Consider the following 22,036-nt stretch of genomic DNA (forward strand, 5'->3'; position numbering starts at 1 on the left):
TTAATCCGAGCTTGTTGTTCAGCCTCTGGAGGCGAAGAGGAGTTCAGGCTCCATCACCATTTGCCTTTCTCTGAAAGCGACAGCTACCCCCAGCTGCAACAACGGCTCAGGACGTGGAACGCCAAATACTCCCTGCATCGAGAGCACTCACTCCTATCACACGGGTCAAGACCAAACCCAAAGCACTCGCCGAGAGGTGACTGAACATCAGTCTCCTCGAGTCTGTGGCACACAAAATAAGCAGCATTCACCGCCCAGCAGAAGCAGCACAGGAGTGATGGTAACATCAGAAGGGAAAGAAAAATCGCTCTATGGCAAAAAAGGGAATTATTGTTACAAAGCTTCTATGAGCTCCTAGCAATAATGGAGTGTAAGGCCAAAGAAATGAGTGTTCGAATCCGTTCAAGTACGTGTCCTCTGCAAGGTGCCTGGGGACACTGCTGATGAAGCCCAGGTGGTGCTCTCGATGAGGTGTCTGCCAAAAGCCCCCCCCGCCGCCCTTACCTGGTCACAGATGAGCTCCCACTTCTTCTCGTTGTCATACTGCCGCAGGAGCCGGGCTTTGTCGGGCGGCAAGTTCATCGCATTCTGCAGAGAAAGAGAGAGCAAACGTGAGGGACCACAGAGGGCTCAGGCTCTGGCAGAGTCAGACATGAGCAAACCAAGGCAACGTGGCTGCGGTTGCTTTAATTGTTTTATGTGAATTCCTGTTGACAGGGTTATTCAGAAACATTCCCTCTAAATGTCCTCTTTGGCCCCAAAAGCACCAGTGAATCACAAGGCACCGAAGGGCTGGGATCAGCGCTGGGCCACACTGGGACGCAGGAGAAGGTGAGTGACGGAAGCTCAGGACAAACCACCTCCATCCGGAGGAGAGGACAGGGCTCCCTGGCCATGGTAGCCACCTTCCAGCCCAGATGGGTCCCCATGGTCCACCACATCCCCTCCAGCACCCCCTCTTCCCTGCGCCTGCCCCACACACTCATACGGGAAACACACGGAGTGCAGAAGGCCCATTCCCTCCAAACAAGATCCTGAAACGCCATTTCATTTCATTTCGGCAGCGGGACACTATTCAGGTTTTTAAATGTCACCGCATGCAACCACCTCTGGATAATACAGATGTCAGAGGTGGGATTGCCGCTGCCTGTCGTGACGTTGTGCTCCTTGCACACGCAAAGACTACGATCCCGAGACTGTGACTGACAACCCGCAGTGTGGGGTGGGAGGGCAGGGGAGAGGCAGCAATTAGAGGATGCCTGTGGAGCTCTGGCTCCTTCGCTGTCAGGTGAGGTACCTTTCCAGGGGCAGCTGTCAGAGGTAGGGTGGTAAAGGCCGGCTACTCGCTCCCAAGGCAGTTCTCGTAAGAGCCGTGTCTCGGAACGCGCAGCATAACTGTCGTGCTTATGCTGCTGGAGAGCCCAGGAACGCCTCAGGAGAGCCCAGGAACGCCTCAGGAGAGCCCAGGAACGCCTCAAGAGCTTCCCAAACACCAAGCCTGGAGAGCCTCCCCGTCAGCCCGGCGGCATGCAGCAAGGTGAAGTGGCCAAACGTAATCCCGCTGAGCACCCCTTGCTCTCCCATTCAAATTCCCAGACCAGCCCCAGTTATCCCCATTTAACCCTTCGGGATCACAAGCCTCTGGTCCAGCCCGGAATGGGATGGGAGCGAAGCTGCGCACAGCTCCAGCGCCGGCAGGCACTACCCCTCTGCGTTTGATTTCAGAAAGGCTGAGGGAGGCACGCAGAGGCCAGAACCAAAGGCTGTTAAATAACCCCACAGCAAAAGCGTCATCAATGAACCAGCGGCTGTTAAACAATCCCGCAGGAAAACAGTCATCAATGAACTGGTGTTTAGTTACTGAAACACTCCGCTCCAGGAGCACCCATCTTCACAACCCGTGCGACAGGCAGTTTTACAGATTTATGAAGAGCAGGCTGTCCTGGGGATCCTCAGAAACACTCCCGGGGCCGGGCTCTGCCCAGCCTGGGACCCAGACCTCCATTTCCTCGCACAAAGCCTGCCCCAGGTGATGGAAGAGGAGGGATGCGGACAGCCCGAGCTGCCACAAACACCCGCGAGAGCATCTGTTACCACCAGCCCAGCCTGCTGGCACCCCAGTCTGCTCACCCCAAAATGGCACGGGGACTGTGGGTGCCGAGGGCAATCCCCATGCCGCTGGGACAGTCAGTAGAGCGCTGATGGCACCCAGGCGAGCTTTGGGGGATGAAGGGCTGTGAAGAAGAACCAAGAGGTTAACTGGAAGCGGCTGGGCATCCGTGGCAAAGCTTTCCAGCACCGTTTCTACGTGGCTGAGTGCTACGACCCTGCCACAAAGACAAGGCTTTCCCTGCTTGTATTCCAGCGCTTGGGCACGAGGCAGGACTGCCTTCCCCTACGCCTCCCCAGGGCTTCCAGCCTTGGTGGCCTTTCTAACTGGCAGCCAGGCCGCCTGTCAGCCTGCTCCCAGCCCCGGGGGGACGCAGACGCGGGGCCGGGGCTGCTCCTGACCCCAGCTCCCTCACAGCTGCAGTTCCAGATTTCCCTCTCCCCGGCTCCACTCCCGCAGCCCGGGCTGGAAACCAGGAGGGCTCGGGCGTGATCCAGGAGCAGCTGTGGCATTCCTGCCCGCCGGCAGCGATAGCTGTGAGGAGGCAGGGCAGAGGAGCTGCTGCAGCCATCTGCCTTTGCGCCCGGGGGGAACAGCCCCGTGTGATGCTCAGCACAGGGGTCCCCCTCGCCCGAGGGCATCCCCAGGCGGGCTGGCAAGATACAGCCACCACCTGCCCTCCCACCACCACGCTCCGCCAGCGCCCTCAAAGCACGGCAGCACGGGCAGGAACAGCGGTTCATGCACCAAACGCTGCCCTTCCACATCTTCAGTGTGACAGCAAATGTCTCTCCTCACCGGGAATACTGTGGACCCCCGAGGGACCCCTCCGGTGCACCTGCACCTCCTGGTCTACGCAGGACCTCCAAGGGAGGCGAGGACAGCATGGGTCTCCAGCCGACCTCACCACCTGCATGTTGCAGATGTCCCCACTATCGTCCCACAAGACCTTTATCTCCCTCCGTCCCGGCTGACGAGCCCCCGCTCCTGGGGATCCCCTCCACCGCTCTGTGGCTGGGATGACTGCTCTTCCTGAAGCTTGTTTTCCATCAGATAACAAATACTCTTCCTTTTGCTCATCTCTGCTGTCATGTTGACAGTATTTATAGACAGTGATCATATCTGCGCTTGATTCTCCTCTCAGTCTCTCGCCACGTAGCTTATCAGCTCTACTTATCACTTTAATGCACTTCTTGGTATTTTTCCCGGGGCTTTTCAAGCACCATTCCTTACCTCTGAGGATGCAAACATACTTCAGAGCTACGCTAACTCTCAGCTGTAGGAAAAGCTTCACTGTTTACCTGCAATACACCCCTTGTCAAACTCTGATCTTCTTATGGCTAATCAGCTTAGCCAACCAGGCTGGCGCTCAGACAAGAAACCTGCCTGGAAATCTTTTCAGAACTCAGTCATGGCAAGAGTTCAGCACGGATGAAAGCCTGCAACAGGGAAAACAAGACCCAGGCAGCAGGTTCCAGTGATCTCATTTCGAAATGAATTAAATCTGATCTCATTCTGAAATGTGAACTCCTTCGCTCCGCGTCGTTTCGCTGCACACAACCATTTCATGCATTTCAACAATTACTGCAACTCACTTCAGATAGCCCCTGCCCTGGTCCGACAGGTGAAACTGTTCATGAACACGCTGCGTGCAACCAGGCTCAAATCCCTGTGTGTAAGCAGCGGCTGATTTGCACCTACTCCCTTCTCAGCAAGAGATTTCAAGCAGTTTTGAACCCTGCTCGTGTGTGAGTCCATCACCGTGCCTCGGGCAGGACTTCTGCTGAGGCAAACCACGGCGGGTCACCCCAGCAGCCCCTCTAGCCCCGTCCATCACCCCTACTGGAGGGAACTGGGAAGGAAACTGCCGCTTCTGTTGTCTGCCGCCCCTCTGGCCTCATCCCTCCCGCAGTAAGGAGGAAATGCACTTGGACTAGGGCTTTTCACGCTGGCAGTGTCAGTTTGACATTATTTTTTATGTTTTATATGTAAATCAGTTTGAATGGCTTTCTTAGCAACTGGATCAAATCGGATCCATTTACTGGAAACTATCGCAAGATGTTCTCGCTCACGACCTGAGGCTCTCCGCTTGTCGTGCAGGTTTATTCCCTTCTCCCCGTCTATGACGCACCAGCTGAATCGGATCTCCTGGTCCCCAGGGCTCCCTGTCCTTCGGCACTGCTCTCCTGCAGCCCCCAGGCCAGTCCCCAGCACACCTTCGTCAAGGCTGTACCAAATAACCCTTCTACCTTCGTACAAAATAACGCAGGTGTAGAACATAGCTTCTCTATGGACCAACGCTGGTCTTCCGCCGGTCTTACTGTTAACAACCGTTCCCTACTGGAAAACTAGTTTCTAAATGATGATATTTTTATTTAAATGGGAAGCAATATATTCTCTTTATGGTGATGCATGGCACTGCACCAATTGGCTTTCTGAAATCCAAGTGCGCTGTATCTAATTGCATAACCTTCCGCTGTTGCATCAGTGACTATGGCAAAGACGGCTACTGAATTGGCTTGGCTTGATCTTACCGGTTGCAATAGTTTTGACTCCAGTCATAACTAACCAGATGCATTAGTCGTCTGGGTTTCTCATTCTCTGTGGATCAGTGAAATGACTCACAAATGTCTCCTGGCCACTTCCAGCCCTTATGACTACGGGCTTCACACATACCAGCATTTTTTAGTTAACTACAGTCTATGACCCGTGATTTCTCTTTCCATCTTTACCCTAATTAGAGTTCATGCTTTGAAGGCTTTTGATAGCATAGCTATTCCATTCCTGATACAATCTAAATCCCTGCCGTTGCCAGAAGGGATGGCCCCACTCTCTCCTCCCCTGCCTGTGTCCCCAGCCAGGTCATCCCTCACCGTCCCCTGTGTCACCACCAGCACTTACGCAGCTGGAGGCCCTTTGCCGGCAGCACAGACTGATCAGCTCAGGAAGAAGAACTGCGCCTTTACACTGGGCACCCACATTCCGGTAGGATCCCACCCTGGGCCATAAAAGACCATTTCTTCTAATGGCAACAGCAGTCGAAGCAGCCCCACTGTCTTGTACCCCACTGCTCTGCATCCCCATCCCAGGCTGGCCCCACACGGCTCATACTGAATATGATCTGGATTAAAAATAACTGCTTCTTGTCAAGCTATTTTTAATTCAAGTTGGTGCCATGAGTCCGAGAAGCTGCATGGTGGCACCAACTGAGAAGCTGCCGGGGCCCCGCCGCAGCTCCCATGCTGGACCACACGGTAGCCGTGATGCAACCTCCCTGTGTTTGGGGTTTTCGCCTCTTTGCACCCTGTCATCACCGCGGGTCACGCAGCCCTGCGTAAAATACGGATGCTCAACAGCCCAGGCCAGCCGCCGGGCCCAGGTGAGCTCTGCAGCTCTGCTCCACTCCCTCCTCCCACAGAGCCACAGCCTCAGGGAAGGAGTCCCACCTTCCTCACCATGGTGCACATTTCCACTACATCACACCGCCTCTAGGACTGAAGGGGCGGGGAACCTCTGGCACGTCATTCTGCCTCGATGTCTGCGAGGCAATAGGAAATGGGTGCGCACCACTGCTTTACAGCCTCTGAGTGAGGTTTCCGACTCCTCAGAAACACCTACAAACGCAAATCTGGAGTGCGGCACTCAAAAGTAACTGCAGCTAGATCCGACACGGCATCATGCTGTCTGCGAGGGCTGGTTTCCAATCATATTTTGGCTCCAAAACCACATAACTTCTTTTTCCCCACAAATTCCAAAGTTATTCATGTCTACTGCTGCGTGCCAAATAATATAGGTAAGGTTTCCATTCCGTTTGCTCCGGGTTGGCATTATATAGCTAGAACTTAAATTAATCACATTAGCAGATGGAAAACTGGGGGAAATACTAGCAGACCTACAAAATATTAAATTGCTTAAGAGTTAAAAATAAAACCAACAGCACATCAAGGAAATATATGTATTTTTAACCTACGAAACAAAGCCCAGCCCTGTCCAAACTGGCAGCCCCGACAGCGTCTCCCAAGCACGGGGCCAGATGACTCGGTAACGGCGCTGCATCCCAGGATGCGTCGGGATTTAGCCTCATCCCAAAGGGATGATTTCAGCCGCCTTGCTATGAGAGCGAGAGCAGCGGTCCAGCACAGGGCAGGAAGAGGCTGTTTCCCACGCAGCAGCATTATCTTCTGGCCGCGAGCAGCCGGAGGAAAGCAGGACAGTAGTGCAGGTACCTCAGCTTCGCACTTGGCATGCCATCCCCAGAAGGATAAGAGCGACGGTAAGTACAGCCTTGTCACCAAGAGCTGAACTATTCCGTAACTCAAGGTAAAAGCTGTGGGTGGCACTTCCCTGCCCTCTTCAAAACTGACCAAAGTTGTGCCATATACTATATCCCTCTGGCTTGCCAGTCGTAACCTTCTTACCTCCGTCCTCCAGAAGTCTCCACAGAAAAGCAGTTTCAAATTAGGTTTTGAGCCAACAGAGCATCTAGATTTTCTATGGAAACTGCGTTTCCAATTTTTTGGCGCTAAAATCTATTTTTGTTGACCCATTTGCAAGAGTTGGGAACCACTGCCATGGCGCTTGGCCTTGAACCTGGCCCTTGGGAGGGAAGTTCGTGAGCATCTGTTGTTCGTTTTAGTGGCCAGCCCAGCCCAAATTACGACAGCACAGTGGCCCCTTCCACAGAAAAGGAGGGCACTGGCTCGGCCCACGGTGCCGTTGGTGGCCACGTGCGGTGGCCTTGGGGGCAAAGCGCTCCCGCAGCACCACGTATTATCAGCATTATCCAGAGAAAAAGCTAAGAGGGCAGCTCAGGCGCTGCCGAGGGATAAAGCTCAACTGGCTGAGTTTATTCACGTTACAGAAATATCAAAACCATTCAGCAGCGTCTGTGATTCCGCTAAGGAAAGGACCAGCGTTTCACTACAGGTTTGAACCACAGACCAGGTCACATCGGCATCAGCGCCGCACGCGAGATGCTGGTGATGGGATGACTGAGCTGTATTTTTTTAACTTGTTCCTCATTTTAATGAGAATTAAAAGGCTCAACGTTTTGGAATATGTCGTGCTTTGGGCCGGACTGGCCACTGAGATGAATGACATGTGTGGCAGCAACTTGACTGACTCAAAAGCATGCGCATTGCTAATTAATAGCATTAGGCTCTTGCTCTTTCTTATTAATCTTATCATCTTTCAGTCCAAATCCCTTTTATCTATGAATCATGACATTAATGTGCTAGCAGCAAACACAACAGAGGCCTCCTGATCCATTTGTTCCCATGAACGGCCCTGCATGCACTAGGAGCACGTGTACCCTGAAAATACGAGATGTTTCCACCAGCCTCCTCCCATCCACCAGATGGGGACAACGTGACCACGGGAGAGGCCAGCCCTGCACCAGTCCAGGTACTGGTAGGGCAGCAAAGCTCAGCCTGGCAAGGCGAGTCAGCCAACGCTGCGAACTTCAGAGCCGGAGGAAGGCAAAATTTAAAAGCCATTTCAGCAAAGAGTTAAACTTCCCACTGCCATAATGCCACTGCTAACTTTAAATGAAATAAAGGTATCCCACGAAAACGATAGCATCTCCAGCGTGGCAGGAAGGCTGCGGGTGAATATCCACTCCTCTGTGGGACACGGCAGAGTAGCTCGTATTCCTGAGACCTAATTCCCAGCTCCCTTTCTCCTCCCGCCCTTCCTCTGATTGGGATTATTCCCAACTTGCACTACTACCAGAGACAGAAAAACAAACCTGGGTAGTTTTTGGCTGCACAACAGCATTGATGAAAAAGATCAGGGCTTTAATACATTAAAAACAATATTCTTGGCCCTTGTAAATTAGATTCAGATTTACATACCGACATCAAAGCTCTGTTCATTGTTCCAGCAATCGCAGACTTCAAGGACCCCCTGTCCTCACCTGGAATTTCCTAATCTGAGCTTATTCTCCAGCTCATCAGTTCAACTTCTCAATTCCTCGCAGTGTTTCATAACAGCCATGGCTATTGCATTTTGCCTCCAGCTCTCCTGGTTTTATCTCCACCGTCTCCACCATGATGAGCTGCAATCTTAACTTTTTCTGCATTACAGTCAGGGTTGTCTTAAAGCACAGCCTGAACTATTTTAAACTTTTATTAATATCTAGTGAGTTCTGACAAAGTAGATCCAAAATTGGTTTATAAGTCAAACCCATACCTCCCACCTTCGTAAACCTGAGACAGAGCAGCCCCCTTCCCTGGCTGGAGTGAGCCTGAGAACAGAACGCCGGCTCCTGAGTGGATCCAGGTTTACTTCTTGGCACTGCGAGGTGCCTACGTCTTCCCAGAAACCAGGATCCAAAAGTAACCAAATTCCAAAAATAATAAAAAGAGAATGGAAAGCAACATAACTTGCAGTTCGGATCTGTTCATGTATATTCATGAAGACACTGACATTGTCCCCCTTCGTTGACAGATACGTAGGATCTCTGAGTTTGTAAACGTGCCTTCACATTTTCTAAATTTAGTGGGTGTAAAAAGAAACCAGTTTATAACATTACAAAAAGACACCATGACTGAGCAGAGGATGCAGAGGCAGCAGCGGGAAGCCAGGGTTTTGTGCTCATCCTTGAGCGATGAAGGATGACTTGCACCTACCCAGCTCTTGTCCTCTCCTGGGACAACCAGCTCCAGAGGAGACATTGGCTGTTTGATGTTGACTTGGGGCCAGAAGCCGTCACAAGTGAGACCTCCTTATTCATCCCACTCACTTAAGTTACTTCCAACCTGATGTCTACCAAAGATCTATAACATGTAAAGCCTTGGAACAGCAATCTTCCTCTCAAACCCCTTCCCAGGTGAACACACATCGACCAGATCACCCCACACCGCAACGCAGAAGGCTGGTGGCAATCGGGTCTCTTTAGCCTGGGGTAAAACTCCGTAAGAACTAGACTCTGGCCCCAAACTCGCCTCTCTTGCCATCGCTGGAGAAGGTTAGCTCACAGCTCTGCCGCACCACACTGCCCACAGGAGACCCTCATCCCGTCCCTCACCCGGCCCCTAACTCTGACCCTTTCTGCAAGGGAAAGAAAGAAAAAAGTCTATTGCTAACTTCAGGAGCTGCCTACTAAAACAACCCTCGATATTTTTGTACAGTATTAAAATTTAATTCTCGGACCTGGCCTGTAAATCAGCCCTTAATATTCTTCTACAATATTAAAATTTAACTTTTTGCAATTTTCTATGCTACTTAACTTCTCAATCCTGCTACAGTGTGTTTATTTAGGAAAGCTAGAAGCAAGTTAAGCAATCTCAAAGTTCGTTGACTTCATGTGGTATCCAAGTTAGGCTAAAATTAAATGTTCTTATTGTTCTAGTCCTCCTCCTCCTTTTTTCGTTTTTTTTGGGTTTTTTTTTTTTGTTTTTTTTTTATTAAACTGGTCTTTGATCTAAAAATACCAATGCTCTCAACCCCACAAGTCCACTCTGCTCCTAAACACACCCTGGCTCTGCAGGGAGAGCGCTGGGATGAGCAGGATCAGATCAGCATGGGGTGACAGCAGTGTCCCCGCTCAGAGGACGCGGCCCACGGGGGGTCATCACAGCCCAGGGCTGCGGTGGGGATGACCACATGGAGCTCATTCTCAGAAACAACACTGGAAAAAAAATAAGGAAAATTCTTTAACTCTGGATCCATGATTCCCCACAGACATCTCAGTGGGCCTGACGAGGTCATCCAGCAACATCTACTTGACGCATCGAAGGGGAAAGCTGGGATCCAGAGGACCTGCGGTTCCCCGGCAGACAAGGAAGGACTAAACCATCCAGAAATCCGGCAGCAGGGAAGGGTAAATACTTCTTGGGAGGTCAGTCACCTCCCGGCTGTTTACAGACAAATGGCCCAGCTAGCAGCAGTTCTGCTGGCAGCACATCAGCCCTGAATCCTGACGGAGCACGGCCCGGAGACAATCCCAGAGAGAGAGACAAGGGGTTCCTGCCCTGCACAGCAGCACTGGATGACGTCCACGTGCAATTATTATTATCATTATTGTTATTATTGCCCCTTCCAGGCCCTAAAGGGGCTCCAGGAAAGCTGGGGAGGGACTCTGGAGCAGGGAGGGGAGCCATGGGACGAGGGGGAAGGGTTTTACACTGACAGAGGGGAGACTGAGATGAGATGTGAGGCAGAAATTGTTTGCTGTGAAGGCGGTGAGCCCCTGGCCCAGGGTGCCCAGAGAAGCTGTGGCTGCCCCATCCCTGGAGGGGTTCAAGGCCAGGTTGGCCGGGGCTTGGAGCAACCTGGGCTGGTGGGAGGTGTCCCTGCCCAGGGCAGGGGGGTGGAGTAGATGAGCTTTGAAGGTCCCTTCCAACCCGAACCATTCTGTGATTCTGGGAAGGCTGACACTCAGACGCCAAAAGACTTGTTTTGATGCCTGTGTTTTACCACCCTTCTGGTTCCCCATGACTTCCCCAAGCCCCTCCAAGGCCGGCTCACCCCTCCTCTGAGCTTCCAGGTGCTGGTCTTCACTTTGCTTCTCTGCTTTACCACCATTAACATCTGCATATTTATCATAAATTCGCGTTTGACTTCAAAACTCTTCACAGCGGTCAACCCCCACCCTACAAACACTTGCGGGGCGTCGTACAGACGACAGGACCAACACGGAGAGGCTTAACGCTGCTGCACATGAAGCTGCAGGTGTGAGAGGGAAGCCCGGCATCTCCCCCTGCGGGCTCGTCCCAGTGCAGACACAGCCACAGCTCATGTCCTGGGTGTCACAATCCCTTCGCCTCCACCTGGGAGCACGCGGCGAGTCTCGCTGGGCTGTCACCACATCCATGATGCCGCTGCTGAAACTTCACCTGGGAAACCTCTCATGGGTGTTTGGTGGCCAAGGACGACTGCTGCTACCACAGAGCTGTTTGTTCCTTTCAAAAATTCAAACCCAGCCTAATACATTTCACATTCTGGAAAAGCTGAAGCCTCATTAATTCACCACTGAAAAATAGTTTCATGCTACAAAAGGTTCAAAGCCCAACTCACAGCTGACTCACCCGGCCTGGAAGCCCCGAGCAAGCCCCGCGGCTTTATTAAATCATTCAAAGGCACTCGCTACTGATAAGGCAAACCACAAAATCCAAACTGAAAGCCGTTTTAGTGAAATGTCTGAGAAAGTGTCTTCCAAAGAACCAAAATATATACGCTAAAGGGTGTGCTTGGACTTGAACAGCTTGTGGTCAGTTAAGGTGAGAGGTGTCCTCGCCGCAGAGCGGCCGACCACGGCACCAGGCGCTCACCCCGGTTGCCGGAGGCTGCAGGACAGGGAACCAGCAGAAGACATAAAGGCAAAGGTTTTCAGTGATTTTTACATCTTTTCCAATCCCACGCTGGCACGCAACAGTACAGACACAGGAGCAAAGTCTGAGCATCCCGAGAATAATCCTGGTTGTTCTCTTAAACTTTTATCCAGATCTCATTGAAAAAAAAAAAAAAAGCTTTACTGTAAAGCAGAGGATCCCATCCCCTTGTGACACTGTTCACTACAAACCCTATGGAAATAAGAGCAAATGTTGCAGAGCTACCTGTGTAACTGAACTGCTGTTCATCAATCACTGTTGAAAAGAAAAATTAAAATTAAGGGCAGCGGCACCCATCAGCGGCTGCCAAAAACCATCTGCCATCTGTGCAGGCAAGACGACTGCAGTATCTCAGCAGCATAAGAGCAGCTGCAAAGAACAGTCGGTTCAAAGGCCACGTTCTTTACAAAGGTGTAAATCTCATCTGTGAAATTAAGCGGTGCTGCGTTAGGGGCCCTTGATGTGAAGAGGAGGAGAGTCAGCCCCAGGCAGCCTGCGGGCAAAGCGGGGCGGTGAGAGGAGGCCTTGGGCAGGAATCAACAGCGATGACCCAGCCAGGAGGGTCAGGAGGTGAGACAGATGCTGTACACAGCCTGAATGTTTTGGAGCACTATTTTGTATAAAATCACAGAATCATGGAATGGTTTGCGTTGGAAGGGACCTTCAAGAGCACCCAGTGGCACCCCCTGCCCTGGGCAGGGACACCTCCCACCAGCCCAGGTTGCTCCAAGCCCCGGCCAACCTGGCCTTGAACCCCTCCAGGGATGGGGCAGCCACAGCTTCTCTGGGCAACCTGGGCCAGGGGCTCACCGCCCTCACAGCAAACAATTTCTGCCTCACATCTCATCTCAGTCTCCCCTCTTGCAGTGTAAAACCCTTCCCCCTCGTCCCATGGCTCCCCTCCCTGCTCCAGAGTCCCTCCCCAGCTTTCCTGGAGCCCCTTGAGGGCCTGGCAGGGGCTGGAAGGTCTCCGCGGAGCCTTCTCTTCTCCAGGCTGAACCCCCCCAGCTCTCTCAGCCTGTCCCCACAGCAGAGGGGCTCCAGCCCTCCCAGCATCTCCGGGGCCTCCTCTGGCCCCGCTCCAACAGCTCCTTGTCTCTCCTGTGCTGAGGACAAGAGAAGTGATTTGCAGAGGGTGGGTGCAAGGCAATACCTCCGACCTCCCCTCCCGCATGGAGGACTCCTGACTTCACCACCACCCAAAGCGGTGACCTGTTCACAGACGCTCTGCAAAGTCGACCTCACTGGAGAAAAGCTGCAAGCTTTCAATTAAATGATTAAAAAGCAGTTAAACTTCATTATTTTTAATTTAAAAAGCAGCTGACGATCACAAATTATCCAAATGCACTTCTTTGATAGAAAAAAACAAGCTGCTGCCCAGAAACTCTTCAATCCAGCACTGGGCCTGTGCTAAACACTTCGGGCTAAAATATACCCCAACACCACTGAAGCTTCTTCCCTGCAGGAATACGGTGGAATAAGCGCTTTGGAATTAGGTGACAAAAATAAGAAAAAGTGGGGTTTGTGCTATCAATGCACTTTCTTTTCCTCTCATGCCCTTGTATTATCGCTCTACTGAATGTCTATACAGGAAGGAAAAACAAAGATATTTCAGGAATCCGTAAGACTGTTTCTAAAACACAGAAGAGCTTTTATTCTTCACTTTAGCGTACATTAAGCAAAAAAAGAAAGCACTCCCTTTCTCAACCTACCGTTTGAAGAACAGATCTCACACTGAAGACTGTAATTGCACAGCTAGATTTGTACAGTACCACAACTAAGAAGCCTGAATTCAATGAAAGCTTGAACATACATGTGAATGCTTTTCCCTTGTATACATACGCACACGCACATAAATACATGGAATTTATTCAGAGCGAGTTTCTTACGCCAATGCCTGATGATACTTGAACTCCACCTCCTCCGCTCCACGGTCGCCCACAGCTGGGACGGGACCCCTGGCACAGCCGAGCCCCCAGGGACCCCCGAGGGCAATACATGCTGCTTGCCGGCCCCAGCCCACCCTTCTGCCCCTGCTTCTGTTGATACACACTTAAACCAGACAAGGAATAAAAACTAAAAGCAAATAAAACCCACAGGGCCACCACGTTTTAGTCCTAGGACGCAGAGGAAACACTGTCGGTTGGCAGCTTCCCTGATTGATGTTGGTCTAGAAACAAAATCTTCATTTGAATAATATTAAGGGCCTGAATAAACCAAGAAAAATAAATGAACTCAGGGATAAAAAGCCTGGCCCCCGGCCCGGTCCCAGGTTTATTGTCTCCGACGGATGTCAGCACGAGCCCTCCTCGCAAAACCGCGGCTCAGACAAAACTCCTCTGCTTCTGAAGCAGACGTGAACTCCCCGGTCGGACGCTCAGAGTTCACGAAAGCTAAAGTAGCCCGTCGTGCCGAGCTTCAATCTTCCCTGTACACAGCTGAGCTCTCCCCCCTGCCCGACACAGTCCTCCTGGATCCCCAGCAAGCGCAGGTCCCTGCGGCTTCCTCCACGCTGCCCAGGAGGGCGGAGAGAAGGGATAAGCACTTTTTTAAAAAATACAAATTATTTACATCCCTCTTTTCCATACTCAAGTACGTGATGAATAGTGAAAGGAATTTATCTGAAAGTTTGTTACACGTAAAAATGTAAACACACGAAAAAGCTCTCCTATGCCAAGCTTCAATCCCTAGTGAATTTCTAAAGGCGAGCTATAAACTTTGGTTTATACTGGAAATATTTACAGGTCTAACTACTGCAGGCACCACCGCAACCCAACAGAAGGGGTGTACGGGGAGCCAAAGTAAACCACAAACGTGTGACTTTCTAGCCATAATGAGAAATACTTCATACAGCAAGACTGCTGTGTCTTTTACTCCATTATAACTGACCCCCAAGGCGCCCTTACATTATGCCTGCCCGGGCTGACAATAAAAGAGTCACTAAAAACGTATGACACACGGGCACGCACATAGATGCGGGCACATCATATGAATCATTTTAAGTGCCTAAAAATTATCCATCTTCAAACTACCAGCCCTGATATTTGCTGTTTCACCAGTTACGTTTTCATGTAACCTTCTTGAAGTATTTTTTTTTTCCATCACCGTTCAGTGTTCAAGTGTTAGGCTCCAAGTATTTGCCAAGTACGAAGCACGGGGATTTGACTGAACAACGGCACGTGGAGGCTGAGCAAACACCTCTGTCTCTGCTCCCTTTGTTCCCCTCCTAGAAACCCCGTCCTTGACGGGCACCGCCTGCCCTTGCTCCACCTGAAGCCCAAATGCGTCCCTGTGTCTCGCCTGGGTAGCCTTCGCCACCAAGCTCCTGCTGCTGCCTCCTCCTTCTCCTCTTCCTCCTCCTCCCTGCTCCAGACGGACATTTTACAGCACCAGAGATGTCAAACTCAGCAATGCATCAGCGTTTGTGCAGCGCGCGCGCCCTGCCAGACAACTTGGCGTGAAATATAAATGAAGAGCTGCTGCACGCGGGGAAACGGCCCCGAGCTGCGCACAGGTTTGAGAAACGCCGACCTGCTGCGCACGGCTCTGGGCAGCCGGGGCACACACAGCCCTCGCCAAAATGCAGCCGCAGCCCTGCTCCTGTGCTGCAAAAATGTGCCCCTGCCTCTGGCAGAACCAGAATTCACTATTGCTGCCTGTCCACAGCACACGTCCTTTTGCCCCAAACCAACCCAAGGGATACTGGGAATTAAGACACCTGCATTACATCAGTCTCCAACATTTTTTCTACACGTATTTATTGCCGCACTAATAGCTCCTGCAGCAGGCAAGCGGAGTTCACATAGTCACCCAAGATGCTACAAAGCCACCAGCTCTTTGGTTAGGTAAATCAATTCTTACAAGTGTAAACTTCCCTCATGCATCCCGCGTGGGTTTTACCCCCGAAGCCTCAGGATGCTCTTCCCAATATCAGCAGCACCAAGGCCCAGCGTGGACACAGCCAACCCCCTCATCCCAGTGGTGTTTCGTTTGTTCTCCTCCCCGAAATCTGGGCCCAAAGACCCACGGTCTGGCACGCTGAGCGGGCCGTGGGGTACCAGAGGGTCGCAGCCATCCGGAAACCCTGCTGAGCTCCCACACATGGGGCAAAACCCTCCTCGGAAAAGCTCCACCTCAAGAAACACGCTCTGGTTATTCTTTAAGCTCTTTTACTGCAGCCATCCAAAAACCCGTCCTAAAGGTAGACACTAGACCAATAAACGTTTGAACTCTCCCATAAAAGTTTCTACTAGGTTAGTTTTTCCAAATAAAGCCCTAACCGCATTTTCTGGGCTCCTGCTTACGATCAGCAGGCTGAAGTTTCCAGTGCGCTGGAGTCACTGACACTTCATAGACCTCAGCCTTCCTTGCCGGGTTTCTAATTTGCTTCTAATAAACCCTCACAGTAAGTCAGCGAGTCGTCTACGATACACGTTACCCAACGCCACGCTCAGACGTGAACCAAATAAAGTGCTGGTAACGCAGAGACTTGCATGCTAAGGTTAACTCACTTAAAATAAGTGCATTGGAAAATTATGAGGCAATTCTGGATGCTATTTTTAATCTCTGTAAGAAGATGAATACCAAATTTCTGGAAACTTCCCGTCGGAACCACACATCGATGGATAACTATAACCAGAAATACGGGCTTAATTCTTTATACATGCTGTGTACAAACAGCTAAAACTGCTTTGTGTATTCAATCAGGGCTTAACTCTGTGCAGGTGCTGCGCACAAATGAAATCCATGGCACACCCACTGCAATGGATAGATTTCTTTTTTTTTTCCTCCTGTTTTTAGCTTCACTCCTTACTGCAGGACACAAGTTATCGTCTGGTTCCTCATCGATAGGATGTGCCAGGACGCAGGGAGAAAAGCCACTGCCCGAAGAGCTTGCTCCAACGCACCAGCTGGTGGAATTCTCTCTAGCTCCAGTCCCGCTCCCAAGGTCGTCTTTATTCCTGCTTCCTGCAGGATTCCTCACCTGATGGTAACACACATACTGCCACGGCCTCTGTTTATCCACAAATATGTTTCTAATTTAATCTTTTCATCTTCGAGGTATTTCACCTGCTCACCCTCCGAGACATCCACCTCCTGATTTTCCCCATGCGGCACATGAAGACTGTAAACAGAATAAACTTGTATTTCAGCAAAAATCCCTTTGATGAATGTTTACAAACTGCAGAGTAACCGGAACCGTGACAGAGCATTACACTGCAACGCCGCACGCTGACACCCGCAGCACACCACGGGCGCTGGCTGTCAAGGAAATACTGGTGTCTCTTTGGCGATGTCTGCTAGGGACTGCTTTGTCACTCTGGTGAAAATTAAACCAGGTAATAGCGAGCAGGAGGCTGCTGCACAGCCATCCATGCAGGGCATCCCGGGAGAACAAAACTGGGTTTCCCGGGAAATACTCTCTGGTGAACGGGAAATACCTCACCCCTATGCAAGAAAGCTCAGAGCACACAGCCCTCCCGTGCCCTCCTCTAATTCTCTTTTTATGACCTTGACACTGTAAATATCAACAAAAGAGTGGGAGGGGAAAAAAGGAATCTGAGCTATCCAATGCCTTTCCAGAAGTCTCTGCTGCTCTTTAAGAGCCCCAAATTAAGCAGTAATGCTCTTTTGATTAACCCCCATTAACAAGAGAAGGCCACTTGCAGATGTTTCTCAGTGTCTCCAACCCTGAGGACAGCCAAGGAAGGAGGAGGGCGAGGGGCCGATTGGTGCCTGCCCACCCTCTCTGCGCTGGCCCAGCGCAAGGGCAGCCACTTCCCGACCACCTGCCCTCTCCCCGACGTGCCACCCAGCCAGGCTGGCGCTGGAAATTGCTGGAAAGCAAAACCACTGCCCGTTTCCTTTATACAAGGGCTTGGAGTTAGTTAAGCAGCGACCACACCAATACGTGAACCCTCACAGCTTCAGCAGGGCATGGAAGGAGCTGCGGGGCAGCACGAAGCAGCATCCCTGCCCGGTGTTGCTGATGCACAGGGCACAGCATCCTCAGCTGCCGCTCGGCAGGTATCACTTGCCTGGATGGGACCTCCTATTTAGCACAGGGCCTTAACTCAGCAGAGCCCCTCATCGGAGAGGGGTCACAGACCCGCATGCTGTGCAAGCGGGCTTCGACTTTACTGCCAAGGTATCTGCATTACCGCTTTTCACAAAAGGGGCTCGGGGGGGTCTGCAGGTTCTCCCCACGCTGCCCATGCAACACACAGCGAAGCGCACAGGAACAGCAAAATCACCACTCCTAGAAAAACAACCTCCTGCCTTTCCAGCAGATTTCCTTGCCTGCTTCTTCTGCGCAGCAGGCCCACGGCTGCGACCATCACGCAGCGCTAGCACACTTCAAACAAGTCAGGCAAACCCAGGCTAATGCCTCTCCTGTCTTTATCTCCAACACCTAACCAGCATTTCCTCCCTAAATCATCCCCAAAATCAGTTACTCAGAACAGCACTGCCAGGATGAGGTTTACCAGCAGAGACCTCAAGCCAACCTAGCTGTCACCATTTAACAGCCCAGTTCTTAGGGAGCAGCCTCCAGGCGCTCCACAAGCGAGGAAAAAGCTGCGCTCCGCATGAGGAGGTTGCACGCCTTTGTGTCTATCGGCCTGTGAATCCGGCTACTGAATGGAGAAACCCCAATTTTTATAACAGCTAGAGCAAGTTTCCAACACTGAAATACCGGCAGGGAGCAGGGATGGTATTGTCACCTGGAAGACCTGAGCAGGATGGCTCGGTGGCGCCCCGTGCTTCACCACAGCCCACGGCATAGAAATGGAAACTTGCTCCACATACCTGCTCTTCCTCGGCTTCGTTAAGCCAGAGCTGCTGTCTTAATTGCCGGCTACGAACTGCCTCTTAATTTCTTAGAGAGCCAGGGTGGTTATGGAAGAGGAAGCTGGATTCAATTATGCTTCACAGCCCTTGACCAAAGAACCGAGGGCCTCGACTTGCAGATCCCGGGCAGAAGCAGCTGGGCTGGCTGTCAGCAAAATCAGCAAACTTAATGGATTTGAGCTTAAAAATACCAAAAGAGAGAAGCAGCTGAAAAGAGCTATTTATAAGGAGACTCTTTTCTGGTAACAAGTATATTTTAGCCCCTGTTGCACGCCGCTAATTCCTTCACCTGGAGGCATGTTTATTCATTACCCGTCCAGCCTGCTACACACCCCAAGCAGCACCTACGCGCAAGGGCATCATCAGCACAAGCCAAAGTCTGGTGTTTTAATGTCACTGGGCCACGCACCGCACTCAGAGCTCTTCACATGCGCTGAAATGAAGATATCTTTGTTAAATCAAGCTCCGGCTTTCCTCGCCTTCCCACGCCGGGAGTCCAGGCCATCCCCGGGATGGTAATTAGGTTAAACAGCTCATGGGCTCCCGCCGAAGCAGAGCATGGCACTGAATGAAAACGAGCCTGCGTGTGAGCAAGAGCTCTCGGCCGGCATAAGACAGAGGTGACCAGCAGAATTAATCCCACACTGGCACCGCCATCACCAGTAACCTGCCCCCAACCTGCTGTCAGGACAAGAAGCACTGGGCACAGGCTGAAATGCATCAAACTCCACTTAAACATTTAAAAAAAAAAAAAAACCAATAAACCAAACCCTTTTGTACAGTAAGGATGATCCAACACCAGCACAGGCTGCCCAGAGAGGCTGCGCAGCCCCCATTCTCAGAGGCGAAACTGGACCCAGCCCTGAGCAACCTGCTTTCGTCGCCTGGAATGAAGCACCAGGATCTGTCGGTGATGGGAGACGCAGCACCGGCCCCACAGCAAAGCACGTTCTCTCTGACAGACAGACCCAGAGGAAGTTTTGTGCTCCAGATCACAATCAGCCTTTACCCTTAGTTGGACTTGGCAAGGAAAAACATATTCTTCCCGGCAATCGTACATCCTTATCGTACTCACACTTCATTATCATTATCTGCAAAAACTCAAAGATGCTATCGGCCAGGTCCCTACTACGCACTTCCATGGCTGACGATGCCTCAAGGAAGAAATGTCAAAAAAGAAGTCAAATTCACATGTATGATTTCAGATATACTTGCTTTATGCAGCCTATTTGAAAGCTGGGTCAGCTCTGCTCCCTTTCCAAGCCTCGGCACAGGTCCTGCTCCAACAAAAGCTCCCAGCCTGCGACGGAGATGGTTCCTTCTGGAGCTGCTGTGCTTCCACCAGGGTGGTGTCTCAGCTCCAGTGCCTGAACAGAACATCAGTCTGTAATGTTGTTACTCCTGCACCTTTTAAAACCAAGTGATGGCATCTGGAGACCTTGTTTGAAGTATTCCTATGGGACCTGAATTTTGGGCCCCATGCAACACAGTGTGGCACATACCAGAGAGCTTTGGGAAATCTCATCCCAGCGCTTCCCTCCTCGCCAGCCTCCCCCATGCTCCTCACCTGCCCTTCCAGCTCTTTGGGAACCTCTAAGGGATGGCCAGCAAGACTTGAGGATTAATTTTTGCGGTACAAAGTCCCAGGAAAGAAGTAAGCACCAGAAACAGACACGGAGCTGTGGGTCTGGCCGGCACACGGCCAAGGCTCCAGGGCAGCGACAGTGACATCCCACAGGGCCGGGGGAGTGCCGGCACAGCAGCAGCCTTCGTAATAAATGCAGATACAATCATGGACGGTGATCGCTCTCTTGGATAACATTTCAGCAGGGTGGCAGGATACACCACCAGCCCCCTGCCAGACCTGTAGCCTGTGGGGTGCTACCAGCAGCCCCATCCCCAATTGGGGACAGTTGGGCATCAGCCACACACACCTTTTCAGAAGGCTCCAACTCCTCAGCCGCCTTCAGGAGCATCTTCTCAACCCTGATGGGCACCAGAGATTACTGGACGACTGTAAATCCCAGTATTACCATGGTTGCAACCAATTGCTCCTAATAACGCCCCTTTGGAACATATGTTCAGCCTTCTGTCATTAAACACAAAGTAGGCTTTGACAGCAGACGAAGCAGAATAGCACCAGCAGCAGTGCCGCAAACAGGATTTCACACTCCCAGTGGGAAACACGGCATTTGATGAGAGGCGCTGGGTGTGCTGCACGGCAGGACGCCATGGCATCGTCAGGACATCCGCATCCTCACACCTCTGCCACACAACGTACAGAATAGGCACTGGGGTGAAAGTTTTCAAAAACTTACCTACTTAAGTACCTAAATTCAGGTTTTAGTGGCCTAAAGAATTCTAGGCACGACACGATGGGGAATTCATGACTGTCCTGCTACACTGACTGCAGACAGAGGTACGGAGAGCTGAGACCAAATGCCTGACTTTCAAACTGAAGGCAGGTGAGACAAATCCCACCCTAACGTTTAATCGACCAAGTATTCAAAAATAACATCAGCGAAGGACGAAGCTGAGGTCGTCACATTGGGGGAAATGACTACAAGAGGAACCGCAGCTTTTCTGATCGAGCAGCCTCCTGCCCACCCACTGGGTACATCCAGTTCCGCATCAACTGAAATTCCTGCGTTACAGGAGCGGCTTTGGGCTGCATATTGCTAACGTCAATCGCAGCCTTCCTATGGTCAGGTTACTTTCCACATTATGCGTGGCACTGGAAACTCAAGCAAGCTTCACAAAGTATGCTTCAAGTAGTAACTGTGTATTTTTATAAGATAAAAACTGCTGGTCCTCACAAGGAGCAGCAGGACCTACCAGATCATTCAGATTTTGACTATTTCATTAACACTGCAAGGAGGGTACGGAGGCATGGCATACAGGCAAACGTAAAGGAAAACCCTTTCTTAACCCCCAGTGCAGCCCTTGCGACGTGCCCGACAGGTACTGCTTGAAATTCAGAAGGGCAGAGAGAGCCTTCGGGTGCCTGCAGCCCCGCGGCCGCTGCACCGCGCTGGGCTGCTGGTTCCCGGCTCAGGGAAGCACCTACGCCAGCCCCCGTAAAGGGGGGCTGCCTGCAGGGTGAAATGGGGGGGGGGGGGGGGGAACATGTGGGACCCCCACAATCCAGAGGGAGCGTGCTGGATGGGAGGGCAGCCCTGCATATCCCCAGACAGGCATGCAGCGCAGGGCAACGCCGAGGAGGGAGGCTGGCTCCGCTCCTAGGAACAGCACACAGCAGACCCACACTGAGCACAGCACGGGCTAATTAGCCTTCCTTTTCTGCTAAGCTAATGAGGGTGGGAAACGAGCACTGCGCTGTCACTGTGATGTCTGTATTTCAGGGCAGCTGACGTGAAAGTTTTCCCGTCTTGAGCTGCTTGGCCGAGTGAAGGACTGGGATAAGTTTCTTCTGCACGACGAGAGGGCACAAGTCCTCGCACCTCCACAGACAGGCGTGGGAGAGAAGCAAACCTCTCTCTCCACGTTTCAAAGGATGACAGCACTGAAGAGCGATTAAATGTGCTGCCCTTATATACAGAGGATCGCTTTACCCCAGCAGGGACGAAAAGTCCTGAATCAGAAACGTCATTTCTTCTTTACCATGCATGGATGGATGCCCAGTTGAGATGATTTTCGTATAGCCACAGGTGCCCCAACTGAGCTGGAGCACAGCGAGGGCACGTGGGGCTATCAGTAAGGAAATCTATTACACACAGCCAAAGCA

General features: G+C 51.5%; 1 protein-coding gene across 9 annotated transcripts in view; it reads right to left on the reverse strand.

Annotated features, from left to right (window-relative positions):
• Positions 1 to 22,036, reverse strand: part of FMNL2 (formin like 2) — a 145,423-nt gene that overhangs the window by 71,028 nt on the left and 52,359 nt on the right. For all 9 annotated transcript variants that reach the window (XM_063341006.1, XM_063341009.1, XM_063341008.1 and 6 more), the window contains exon 2: positions 505 to 588. In XM_063341006.1, the coding sequence (XP_063197076.1) occupies positions 505 to 588 (84 nt within the window). The remainder of the gene's footprint in view (positions 1 to 504; positions 589 to 22,036) is intronic.

The sequence above is a fragment of the Chroicocephalus ridibundus genome, chromosome 7 (genome assembly GCF_963924245.1).
Source record: "Chroicocephalus ridibundus chromosome 7, bChrRid1.1, whole genome shotgun sequence".
NCBI lineage: Eukaryota > Metazoa > Chordata > Aves > Charadriiformes > Laridae > Chroicocephalus > Chroicocephalus ridibundus.